A 13,368-nucleotide genomic window follows, 5' to 3' on the forward strand; every position below is an offset into this window, starting at 1 on the left:
GGACGTCAGTGGTCGCTTGATAAACCGAAGCGACCAATCACGCGCGTGGAATCGTCGTGCCCTCTAGTGGCTGAAGTGTGGAACCTCACGCATGTTCATGACAGTCGTGATTGGTCGCTACGGTTTTTATATCAATCGACCAATGACGTTCCGTGCAATCATTGTGCAGTCCCATTGTGATTGGTCGCTGGTTGATAAACTGTAACGGACGTGATTGAGGGCAGCCCAATGGGGCCTGCACGATGATTGCACGAACGTCATTGGTCGATTGATATAAAAACCGTAGCGACCAATCACGACTGTCATGAACATGCGTGAGGTTCCACACTTCAGCCACTAGAGGGCACGACGATTGCACGCGCGTGATTGGTCGCTTCGGTTTATCAAGCGACCAATGACGTCCAACGTGCAGTTGCTGCCATCTCGTGGCTAAAATATGCAACTGCAAGTTACGGTTCCATCTTGAACCACCGGAGGGCGACTCTTGCACACAACCATTTGGCCGGACCTTGTTGTTGGCGGAGCAAAACCAAACAACCGACCGCATTTCCTAACAAGATTTATTCAGAAAGTGTGTCCCTACGCTAAACTGCCCTTGTGGAACACAAATAAAATAGTTATCTTTATCTTTATCTCTTTCTTTATGTGACTTCCAAAGGGCCAATGAAAGGACGTCACTTGTGAGTTACTTGTAAGTGTTGGAGCACCCTGGATTAAGATGTAATAAAACCAGAGATTTTATAAAGATTTGGTTATTATTGCCCTTACCTAGAGGCAGAATTGAAGTGTAAATGATGGAGTTTAATATTATTATCCTATTTTAGAAGGCAACTGAAGACACAATCATCTCGGTTAGCAGCTCTGTACTTTTCCAATGAAATTGATGTTTTTTGTCCAACAATATATTCATATATATGTGTGTATATATGTGTATATATATATATATATATACATCAACACCTTATATCAAGTATTGTATCTGAAACAACAGTAAAAACACAGGGATTTTAAACATTGATGACAAATATACTGAAAGATTGAACAACTCATTTTAACTTTTCAACATCTGTAAAAGAAAATGAATTTTATCATTTAATCATTTAAAATTCAAAAATATTAATATATTTTAAAAATGTATGTCCTTTACATACTACACTCTATTTTGGGCCTGTTTAGAACATTTTTGAAAAAAATTATTATTTTTTTTTACCATGACAATTAAAATAATAGCAAGCCCAATTTAGACCAGCCCAAGAACAAATGGGTACAGAGCAAACTCTATTAGATTTTAGTTCAATCATGTCTACTTGAATTTAGTTTTTACCAACAACTAATGAAGGTCTTAGTTTGTTTACTTTGAGCAGCCAATGTGTGGTTGTCAGATCACAATACAACTCAGAAAAACAGTAGTTTGAACTATTCTAGTTTTGCTGACCGGCTGCTGACACCAGTCAATAATAATAGTATTGTACTTTGTTCATGTCTAATTAATCATAATCGGGTCTAATGGTGAGACTAACAAACCGTGGCTGCAGAAATCACCAGAAAAATGAAGAGATGCTCCTGTCCATCAAAATCTGCTACAGTGGTGCATTCACTGTCCAAATCTGTGCTTGCCTTCTATTGCTTTATCAGACATTATTACCGCAGCCCGAGCTGGAACACAAACCTATCTGTGGGGCAACAGTGCTAACCACTGCCCCACCTGGCAGTAAAAACCATATCTGTGTTGGTAAAAACAGCCCAGTTGGTGAAACATTTATATCCAGACGCAGCTGAGGACAGGAAAAAAAAACCTTATCTAAAATAACATTTCTCCTCAAAGCACAGGTTCCTTTTATTTACAGACAGGAACAGTGTGAGACTCTGGGACACAGCGGTCACAGCTAAAACCCTGAAGTAATGCCTTGCCAGAAGTTAGAACTCCTTGTGGAACTGTTGACAGATTCAAACCCACACACGGCCGGGCTCCAGTGCCTTTATTAGTAAAGTGCTCAGCCTAGATGTACATTCATACGTATATACTAACATGCAATAGTAAAAACAACCAGAAGTCTGGCCTATCAATAGCATGGATGATGACACAGCAACGGTAATCGCATAGAAAAGAAGAAAACAATACATTGTGGGTTCAAGTAAATACACAGAACTTCAAGTACTGCACGATTTTCTTTTAAATGAACACAAAGGTCAATATTTTGTTTCAATTTGCAACCATGGAATAAAGAAGAGGAAAAAATATCCACAGATAATTCTCTTCTACGTAGATTTCTAATTAAATATAACCAACATGGAAATATACAGTAGGTGGTGTAGAGATGAGGAACTCATTCTAACGCAGTAGTACTAGAACTGCTGTGAGTTTGGGTGCAGTTTCAGCAGAAAGAGTGACCTTATGACCTTTTATGAAATTATTTTCCATTCTGCCTAATTCTTCACAGCTAATATACCACAGGGCGTATGTACAGACAGTGTAGAAACAGTTGATGAACTGCAGTGAACTCTTTAAAGTAAAGGTTTGAGATTTTGCTGGATTTTTCAACATTTAAAATCTTTTTTTTAAATATATATATATTTTTTTGGCGAATGACAACAAAAAAACCTAATTCTGGGCACTTAACACATGGCAGTTTTTAATATCTATATAATAATGTTTGCTAACATGCAATGTTTAGTTTTTTTTTTAAAATCATTATCAGACTCTTGTTTCTATCTTCTGGATCATCATATTCACATGTTTTGGCCCTAATCCAGCCCAGGTCATAACACAACAACTACAAGCACCAAAACCAAAGAAATCAGGCTGGATGTAAAAGTTCAAACCCTTCATGATGAGGCTGTGGCCATATGTTGGAGCAGAAGTCTACTCTGCCTGTCTAGGAAACAACTTCCACTCACGTCTGCCTCCTATTAAGACTCATACAATATTCAGGTGTTGTGACATGAGTGATGCTGATGCTCCTTTATACTGGAGGCCTCAGCAAAAAAGCCAAAAACACTCACACCTCACAAAATACCAAACAGTTACTTTAAACTCTGTTCTCTGGTCAGTCCAGTAGTACGGCAGCTCTAATACTCAAGCAGTTGGTGACACGATACAAAATTACTGGTAATCTCTAAATGCATAGATGTTGTTTGGACGCTCTGATGGACTTCAGCTACCTACGCTGCAGCAGTCGGTGGATCCTGCTCTTCAGGACGGCGAAAGAAAAAATCTCTGTTGCTCAAAAAAAAAAAACTGAGGAGAATGAAGCAAATACACCTATCTAAGACAAAAAGTGGTCATGAACTCATCGGTGGACCTGCCCGCTGTCACACGTCCCATGAGGAAACTACAGAATTCCATGCCTCTTCAGTCCAGTGTCGGGGAAAAGAGCCATCGGCGTAGATTTTTCAGGCCAGCAGCAGCACTCGGCTCTCCGTGTGAGGTCAGACACTTCTACCAGATGTATCCTCCGTCGTCTGCCTCGCCCTCTTCCTCTTCCTCCTCCTCTGCTTCCTCGCCATTGTCCTCTTTCTCCTCTTCGTCCTCCCATCCCACACCGCTTCCTCCGTCTCCGGAATATTCAGCAACTTCATCTGGAACAAAAAAAAGAATTATCTTAGCTATTCTTCCCAAAAACTGCTGTTTAAGAGCAGCATTCCTGATGCTGCGGCCGTCAAAGTTTGTTCAATACAAAAAAAACCAACATTTTAAATACTGGCTAATCTGGTTGTGCAGATAGATTAAGTAAAATTTCCTGAAGGTCAAAACTTATTCATCATTAACATGTAAGTATGGACCGGATATGGGTGGTTTGTGGGCCGGTGGTGGCCCCCGGGCCTGATGTTTGAGACCTCTGCTCTACATGATTCAGAGCAACATCCCAATGTAGATGACTGACTTTAAACATGTGTGATGTGCTGGACACCCTCTGATTGGTGCCTGGGTGTTTAAAGTTTTCAAAAGAGTTTTCACAGAGTCAAAGAGTCAGTCGTGATGATGCAGGAAAATCCAGACGCACGGAGTCAAAGACAACTTCAGAGAAGAGACTTTCTTGCAGTGCACAGTGTGAGAACCATCCCTCCTCCTCCTCCCCCTCCTCCTCCTCTCTTACCACAGTCGGGGTTGCCATGAATCCTGGTGCCCATCATCTCTCCTCCATGCTGGTCCACACACCAACACTCCCTCTGGCTCTGGTCACACTGCACCTTCTTGTAGTAGCCGTCCTCATCGCAGCTGGGGATGTACATTCCTGTGAGACACACACACACACACACACACATGCAAGCGCATGGCTACTTGTTAAATATTTATAGCCTCAGCACACAGCTGCTTTATGCTGATGCTTGAGATGATCATCAGCATAAATGAGAGCGCCAGCATGTTTGGTGAACCAGTAATAAGAACATCAGTCAGGATGAAGGTGCTGCTTTTTGGCTGACCAAGCTCTGCCTGTTTGTAGAAGCTGGTTGGCCTGAAGCAGTGTTACATGTCCTGAGGACTGTTGTTGAAGTGTGTGTGTTTGTTTTTCTCAAAATGAAAAATATTTTGCAAAGAAATGATCAGCTTTATTCCCAGATCTGATCTTTTTTCGCTCTGCGGTTAAGGCTGACGACCCAGAGCAGAGGTGTACCCCCCCCCCCCGCCTCCTCATGAGCTTGCAGTCAATACAATAAGGCTCCTCCTACATCTAGCCTGGTGCTTCAGGGATATTGCTACCCATATAGTCCATATAGTGCACCCAGAGACAATTCAGTGTCATGGCAGCTAGAGGGTGCAATTTAGTGATTTTGAGTATTAGAAATGGCGTGTTGCATTAAAACAATCAGTGCCTCTGCCCTTAATCCCAGTACAAAAAGGTCCTTCTGATCAAGTGAGGTGCTCAGAAATCACTCATCGCTCAAACACTCTTTGAACTTCACAATCTGCTGGGGAGGGGGAGAGAGAGAGAGAGATGGAGAGACGGAGGAGGAGGCGTATTTACCAGGCTTCTTCTTGGCTGCCTCCTGCACCTGGATCCTCTCCAGCTCAGCGAGGCATGGCGGCTCTGCAAGAATCACAAAAGAAAAGTGATGACAAACAATACTTGGACAATAGCCTGCGCTCAAACTTCATCTGAATCGATGCTCGTCATCATTACGCCTGCTTTGTCCGTATTGATTCGTTAAAAAAAGATGTGCATGTCATCCCCTCACGGCTGGATTGATTGTTCAGGGCAAGGGTGAGCATGGAAATGGAAATAAGTTGAACCAAATAAGGAACTATGGGGCAAATACTCACTGCAGGGCCACACCTGTGTTTGACGTTTACTAAATATGAATACAGTATCGTAAATAACAAAGTAAAGCAAAAAATTACAAATGAGAGAAATTCTTTGGAATGATTTAAATTTCATCACAGGCCCAATTGTAGGGTGTTCACGGGCCAGAAGTTTCCCACGTGCCAGGAGTTTGAGACTCGTCCATTGGAAATAAATTGTTCTCTGTTGCATCACAGTCAAACACAGAGGGAAAGACCTGGTTTATAACGATCAGCTGATGTTCAATATGCGCCAAAAATAATTATCCCGACAACACGTAATGGCGTGCAGTGACACCCGAGGGTCGTAATGAGGAATTGATCAGTGGGTTGGTGTAAAGTATCGCGTGCAGGTTAAATGCCAGATCAATTGGATAATCAGTGTGCAAATCAGGTTACTGCAGCGACATCCTGCAGTTTGGCAAAAGGTCAAATGCTGTGAACAACAGCGTGTGTACGAGGGGCTCTTTTCACCGTTTGTTTGTTTTTTCCCATCTTTAATATTCTCTATTTTGTTCTGTAATGGATATAGGGAAACCAGTTTCAGTCACTTGCATGTAGCATTTTAGCATTTATCACAGGCCACGTATCTGACTTTGACCTTAGAGAAAGGTAAAAAATAAATCAGCTGCTGATCCATAACCAGTGACTGTAGTGTTTGATGATTCAGGATCAAAATAGGTCAAATATATAGACAGATATAGTCAGACTGCAGCAGGGGAACATGTTGGGGGTCAGGAGCTCAGTTAATCAGCTGAAGCCCCAAGCCCCACCAGGAAAATACTTTGTTTCTCCCAGTGTGATGTGGAGATGAGGCTGTGTTGTGGGCGCGGTTCAATGAGGCCATGAAAACAGGCTTTGAAATGTGAATCATCAGAGCAAATCAGGCAAACTGTGAGATGAATCGAATAAAAAAAAAAACGCAGCTTCTGCCCAGCTTGGTCGCAGCAGGGGAGAAAAACATGCTAATCAAGCCGGGAATACGGCTGGAGCTGGACGAACGCTGGGAAACAGACGGATGGAGCGCTGATGAAAACCACTTGTGTTTAAAATAGGAAGCAACAGATGTTCAGACTGTGGCAGGACTCTCTGCTTATCTGGAGCGTTGACAGCATTTCATTAGTAGATTGTATGTGAGCAATGAACGGAACCGCTCCAAGTCATCAGTGACGCCAAAAAAAAAAGGTGTTAAAATGATCGTAAACTGAGACCGCTTTTGTGGAAAACAGAAAAGTCCACACTCCTGTGATGTAAACCACCACCTTGTGAGATCTCTAAACCTCATTGCTTCCCTTACTTTCTCTCCAGAAGCAGAGACACCACTCGGCAGTGGAGACCTTTCCGTCTTTGTAGCTGTCACAGGAGTTAAAGAAGGGTCTGATGCAGATCTCATATTTCTCCAGGTTTATAGCAGCTAGCTCAGCTTGGTCCAAGTACAGGTCACTGTTGGTGTCCAGCTTCGAGAACATCCAGCCAATGGAGTCCTTGCAACTAGCAACCAGGCTCTTGTCCAGCACTGCTGGCAACAAAACATACTTTTTTTTTTGCAAAGCAAAAGCAATAATTTGCATCGATATTTTATTGATTTCTTTTAGACAGACAAACACTTTTTTTTTCTGACCTGAAGTGGCGCCAGCTCCAAACTTGCCAGAGTTATTTCTCTTTGCGTTTCCATGGAGGAGTTGGAACCAGTCTCTGAGGCGATCACCCAGGTCTGCCAGGTCTTGGCCGGTGCAGCTTTCTAATAGAGGAAGAAAAAGAATTCCTGACATTTAAAACCTTGGCAGCCACTGAACAGCAATTTGCCGGTCCAAGACGGTCGGCCCTGCAGAGGCTCCAGATTGCCTTACATTTTTCTTACTGCTAAGACGATAAAAGGGAACATTTAGCTTGGTGTAAAGCTCGGGAAGCAAACTGATGAATTTTTTTTTTTGTGATTTGTGAAAATTACCGATTATAAAAAAGAAACATTATTTTGCCTTTAACCCAACTGCCACAAATTACTGTTGTCCAATAAAAATCCACTCTTCATCTGGGCCTCAGCTCTTACAACAAGCTACTGATGAAAACCAGCAGTAACATTTCATTCTTTTGATCAATTGGCCTTTTCATGTGCCTTAGAGCCCGGCCAATCAATACTGTTTGGTCGCAATGATAGATAGTGTACACTCTAAATAATTAATTGCTACATGATTGAAAGTGCAGTTTAGCCACATGGGGGGTATTTGGCTAACAGTAATCTCTAAAACTGGGTGTATTGATCCCAAACATCCAGCACTGGGGTGGATGGTTTTCTTCGTAAATTGAAGCCTCGGCCCTCAGAGACCCTGCTGTGTGGCCAACAACACACCATGGCTTTCTTTTTCTGAAGCCATTGACTCATGAAAGTGGAGCCACTAATGCAGAGAGACAGGTGTGAACCCACGAATCAAGAGGATTAAGATGGAGGAGGGAAGGAAGAGCACTCACCACGTTTGGTGTCAGTATTTGAGAGGGTAACAGCAGCAGTGGCACAGGGACAAAAACCACTACACATGACACTCAGGTCTTTGCCTGTGAGACAGGCCTGCTGCTCCAGCTTACACTGCACGGAGAAAAACAGAGGAGAGGGAAGAGAGAGAGGGGGAGAGAAGATGAACGACTGCTGTTTGAATATGTACAGGGGTCACTGAAAAAAAAAGTCCTCATTCAGATGAGACACAGCACTAAGAACACCGACAACGGCAGCAAAAATGAGTCGTCATTTTCCCGCCGTCTTCTAGTACAAGGTCAATATTTAAAGCTAAACATAAATCAGTATGGGTCCTGCCATTGGCCAGCATGCGGTGATGCAGCTCAAAAGGATGTCAGTCATTAATCACGCAGCCACTTTGTGTTGGTGCACTTGTCCTTTCAGAAGCGGTGATAAACGGTGCCGCCCCTGCTGCACCCACAAACATGTCGGCACAGCAGGAAACAGCATTTGACCGGACTCCTCTTATTACTTAAAACGATGACACAGTCGCTTGCCATGCTTATAGGTCAAACACCAGTAATACAAGCAAAAAAAAGCTTTCAGTACAAAGTTGTTTTTTTTAAAAAAAGCATTGGTTTTAACCTGAGAGGCGTAGTTGTGTCCATCAGAGCCACAAACAGGTGAGGACGCTGCCACTGGACATGGCTTACAGTTGGTTGGAGTCTCCACACGTTCTGACTGTTTGACTCTGTAGATGAAACAAGGCAAAAAAGTGAAAAATTTTAATTTAAGGCAACTTTGCCAACTCCCAAAATATTGTATTTTCTGGACTATAAGTCACACATTTTTCATCCTTTAGCTGGGTTTGTGCTTTATACTCAGGTGCGACGTATATAGTAAAATATATAATTTCATTTATTACATTTACAGCTGCTAGAGGGCACTCTAGGCTTTTGTACCAATATTTGCTTCTCCTGTACCAATGAAAATTTACATGTGCCACTAGAGGTTAAAGGTTATCTGTTAAAGGCCAGCAAAGTCTTCTTTTAGTGTCATTTTCTCTGCACCGCAGCAGATTATATTCACTGCTTATACAAACTAACATCTCAGCAAACATCACTTCACTCTCCAGTCTTCCCTTCCTAACCACCAGTTGTCCTCAGAATCTGTCAAACTCAGCCTCCCTGACTTCATCCCTTGAAAAAATCCCAACTAAGCTGAATGTGTGGTTTGCTCGGTGCTAATCCACAATCTTCTTATCCATCCTGTGTCACCTTAAACTCACCCCCTGTCTCCATGTCAACCTCTCGCTAAGTTCACCTTTCCTCCTCACCTTCCTCACTCTCCATCACACACATTTTTTGTCTGGCTTTTACTGAAATTCAATCCCCTTCTCTTCAGGTTCTCTTACAGCAGCCCTGCCACCCCTGCCACAGATTACAGTGTCATCGGCAGACAGCCACGCTCCACAGAGACTCCTGTCTGACTTCGTCTGTCAACCTGTCCATCACTGCTGCAAAAAAGACGGGGCTCAGAACTGATCCCTGATGGAACGTCACACCTTCCCTGAGCACTTCTCCTTCCCAGAACTGATCCTTGGTTCTGTACAACTAAATGTCCTCACTGACAGGACACTTTATTTTGTTCTGTGGTACTAAACAGACACAGGCTTTGGTCTCACAGTGGAAAACGAACACATTCCCATTAACACATTAGGAAAAAGACATTTTGCCAAAATCGACTTTTGAACATTTCTGTGTGTGTTTGTCTGTGTGCTGATGAGGTCTGTTTTTCTACAGCCAATGATGTTGTGTTATAAACACAACAGAAGAAAACTTCTAAACCCCGTTAAGTTAAGCAATGAAACAGCATATGTTAAATCCGTACCAGTTTGGTGAGACTGCCTCACCGTGTCATTTCCAAATTTGCTCTAACAAGATGTTTTCATTACAACTCATTTGTTCTAAACCCCGTTAAGTTAAGTAATGAAACAGCATATGTTAAATCCGTACCAGTTTGGTGAGACTGCCTCACCGTGTCATTTCCAAATTTGCTCTAACAAGATGTTTTCATTACAACTCATTTGTTTCCTTCTCTTCACGTTGACTTGTCAACAGCAAAAACAGAGAAATCCTCACTTTCCTGTTAATATTTGGATGTGCAGCTTCACGAACCTCAGATCTCCGTCACTCGGTGATTGATTTCATAAGAAGCGAGCTCGAGAGTCGGGCTGTGAGCAGTAAGACTTCAGCGATGCTAACTAATGATGCTGGCACGCTTTAGCGCCGACGTTGGATGCTTATTGGCCATTATTCCATGTCCTCGCTCTCATCTCTAAAGTGACTCTGTAAATGAAGTACTTTATTGAAAAAGATAAAAGGCTGGTGCTGCAGATAGATTTTTGCAGGTACTAATAATTCACTCCATTAGTTCTTTTCAGGCAGCTCATTTGTTTTTCAGTCAAAGTGGAATTAATGGGCAGAGGGATGGAAAATGCTTTTAAATGAGGTTGAGAACAGACAGGTAAGCCTTACAATGGATTGTGGGAAAGATATGAGGTTCTTCTTGACAAACATTGCCTTTCTCTACAAGCGTTTAGGAACCAAATTGTTATTTGACATTGTATGTTTTGTACTGTAGGGCAGGGCCCCCCAACCTCTGGTCCATGGACTGACACTGACACGTGGGTCCTTAATTAATAATGTACTCCATTTAAAGAGAATAAAGTCATTCCCATTAACTTCCTTTTAACTTATTTGGGGAATTTTTCAAAACAATGATACTAACAGATTAGAGTCTAAAAGTCTATTTTATTTATAATTAATTTATTTTCAAGACAAGTAAAAATAAACTTTGTAAATCTTTTACTGAAAACTTCTTCAAATTGTGTTTCCTTCAGAGAATTAGTTTTTATAGAATTTTGTCACGAACTGCTTCTCCACCTAATCTAAGGACTGAAATCGATTTCCCTTTAAAATGTTCTTTCACATTTGGTAAAAGAAAACGGAAAGATGAAGCTAAATTTAAACCCTTTCCAAAGCTTCAGTCAGTTTAACAAGTTTCCATTTGTGTTTTATTAAAAATTGATGTTTGCCCTGATTTCAGAATCGTTTCTTTTTTAGGGTTGAAAAAACCATAGTCGAATAAAACAACTTGTGAAATTTATTCGAATATAGTCGAATAAAACAACTTGTGAAATTTCAACCACCATCTGAGAACATTTGACTCACATATATAGACAAATTATAAGATCAATTGTAAGATACCAAATCCAAAATCTTTCTGGTTTTAGAAAAACTCAACTCATAAAAGCCTCATTCATTATTAATCCAGAGCTGCAGGGGTTCATGATCCATCGTGTGCTGGATCATCACGAGTCACTCCGTGGTTTTAAATAAACCATGTATGTTACGTGTAAAGGTTATAACCAGCAAGTGTAGCGACATACAAGCTATTAGCAGCTGCAAAAATGAACTTAACATTCATAAGCGTCTCAGGTCTAAATAATACATTTCAAACTTACCACCAAACCATAGCTCGTCAGCACACACTAAATTGATGTTCTCTACTTTACATGTCATGTTCTTCTGGCACTTTCACCACCCTCAGACCACACAGTTAGTCACTGCTCAGCAGTATTTCAGTTGAAATGACTTCAGTCTGACTCATGACACTCCGTCTGCTGAGTTTAATCCATAACTCTCAAACCAGGCCTTCAACTGACACGCAGCTAACGGCAGTAGACACAGACACCACAGAGACGTCCAGCCTGTCCGTACCAAAGACATTCTGGAACAGAGACAGCCTTAGATCATTTGGAGCGCGATGCGCTGCCTTGTCAGGGGAAGAAGTGTGGAACATAACACCCGGGCCTCACTACCGGAAACCAGCACAGTTGCACACCATGCATTTGAGGGTGATTTGAAAATGATGGATGCTGTAATATTGTGTCCAGACTCCGTCCCCAGACTTTGTTGACACCCAGGGAAAATTGTTTTTGTTTTGCTGCAACATCTGCCTTGGAGACACACACGGTTTTCCAATTCAACAAATTTAAATAACTCTCCACCTACCTGTGCTCAAGTTTCTTGCGATTGACACACATGGCTCTCTGGTAGCCTTGAGCGACGCACACCTTATGGCGGCTGCACTTCACATTCTGACAGGGGTCCTTGGTTGTGTCCATGTCTGTAATGGTAAAAATCCAGGGATATCAATCTGAGCTGAGGTTCATGTCCTCACATTCTTATTTTATTTTTACTCTCTCTCTCTCTCTCTCTGTCTCTCTCTCTCTGAGTGCTGTTCATTCCAGTTCGTACGCTCCTGTATTTACAGGTGACGACCTATTTTAAAAATGTACGCCATAAACATCATGCAATGTGCCGTGAGAAGTGCACTGTGCACAAATGAGCACATTGATTTTATAGTCAGGGCTGCTGAAAACATGGATGTCGAGCTGTCATTAGCGGAGCAGCGCTGTCAATAGTCCTCTGATTGCGAGCAGACCTGACAGAACTGATTGAGCATCTGCTTCTCTCGGCTTGTCACATCTCACTTCCCTCACGTCAACCTATCACTCTCCCTCCCTGGCCCGCCTTTCCCTCTCTCTCAATCTAACACGCACACACTCCATCCTTGTCTCCTGTGCTCCCTTTCCTTCCACCCATCTCGTCATCCATCCTGCCTCTCCCTCCCTGCCCGTCTCCTCACTTCAACCTTCTTTTTCTCTCACTTCAGAGAGTTGAATGGTTCAATGTCAACCTCTTTTATTTCCCTCTGATAGACTGAGATGGAAATAGCACCGCGTCCTTCAACTTCCTTCGGCGTGTGGTCACTGCAGCCAAAACTGTATGCCACACTCCCGCTGGTGCATATACTGCTCTGTCACAGTGGCCTCCACAAAAGCTCACATGCTCGGACAAATGTAAGGTAGAGGAGCAGGTAGAGAATGTCAGAGACATTTCAGCTGTGAAACTGTGTGTCACCTCTGGGCAGCTGCTTTATAATCTATGTCCTGAGAGAGCTATTTGGCATTTGAAATTTGGGGAAGAAGCTGACACTGTGATGCTATGAGAAACAGTGCGAGGAGAGAGTGCGTTTCATGTAACAAGTGGATGATGTTTGAACTCTGAGGGGATCAAAAAGTACTAGTGGGCTTGAAATGAGAATTTTAGGTGAGTTCACCACATAACGTTGTTGTCAGTGGTTTTCAACTCTGTCAGTTGTTCTGCATGGAGTGGACACAGCCCAGCAGTCAATGAGAAACACTACACTGGCTTTTTACAGTACCTTCAAACGTTCTCAAAATATAATTACTAATGCAATGCAGTTCAATGGGTTTGCATTTGTGGTTTTGGAGGTAAAGCCCAAATAATTTTGTTGTATAAAACTTAGATTTTTTTAAAAAGTGTTAAAAATGTATTATTTAAAAAAAATGTAAATGTCGCAACCGCGTACTTAATTGCGCCTCCTGTGGCAGCCTGTGTCAGTTGCGTGGACTCACACTGTAAATCTCGCCCATTGTGGGACAATTAAGGGACTCTTGTTTATTATAATTACAAATCTAATGTTAACATTAATGTCTCTTTTAGAGCCTGGCTTGGTGTTTTCACACCATCTCAGAGGATGATGT

General features: G+C 42.2%; 2 protein-coding genes across 6 annotated transcripts in view; one reads left to right on the forward strand and one right to left on the reverse strand.

Annotated features, from left to right (window-relative positions):
- Positions 1 to 13,368, forward strand: part of LOC103381923 (probable histone deacetylase 1-B) — a 388,477-nt gene that overhangs the window by 112,915 nt on the left and 262,194 nt on the right. The gene's annotated exons all lie outside the window — the stretch shown is intronic.
- LOC103381941 (SPARC (osteonectin), cwcv and kazal like domains proteoglycan 2) overlaps positions 1,965 to 13,368 on the reverse strand; it is a 29,715-nt gene continuing 18,311 nt past the window's right edge. For both annotated transcript variants that reach the window (XM_025058186.1, XM_008314557.3), the window contains 8 exons: positions 11,810 to 11,924; positions 8,379 to 8,484; positions 7,751 to 7,865; positions 6,903 to 7,022; positions 6,579 to 6,797; positions 4,968 to 5,030; positions 4,098 to 4,235; positions 1,965 to 3,579 (listed from right to left, as the gene is read on the reverse strand). In XM_025058186.1, the coding sequence (XP_024913954.1) occupies positions 3,440 to 3,579; positions 4,098 to 4,235; positions 4,968 to 5,030; positions 6,579 to 6,797; positions 6,903 to 7,022; positions 7,751 to 7,865; positions 8,379 to 8,484; positions 11,810 to 11,924 (1,016 nt within the window). In that variant the 3' untranslated portion in view covers positions 1,965 to 3,439. The remainder of the gene's footprint in view (positions 3,580 to 4,097; positions 4,236 to 4,967; positions 5,031 to 6,578; positions 6,798 to 6,902; positions 7,023 to 7,750; positions 7,866 to 8,378; positions 8,485 to 11,809; positions 11,925 to 13,368) is intronic.

The sequence above is a fragment of the Cynoglossus semilaevis genome, chromosome 8 (genome assembly GCF_000523025.1).
Source record: "Cynoglossus semilaevis isolate Cse_v1.0 chromosome 8, Cse_v1.0, whole genome shotgun sequence".
NCBI classification, from domain to species: domain Eukaryota; kingdom Metazoa; phylum Chordata; class Actinopteri; order Pleuronectiformes; family Cynoglossidae; genus Cynoglossus; species Cynoglossus semilaevis.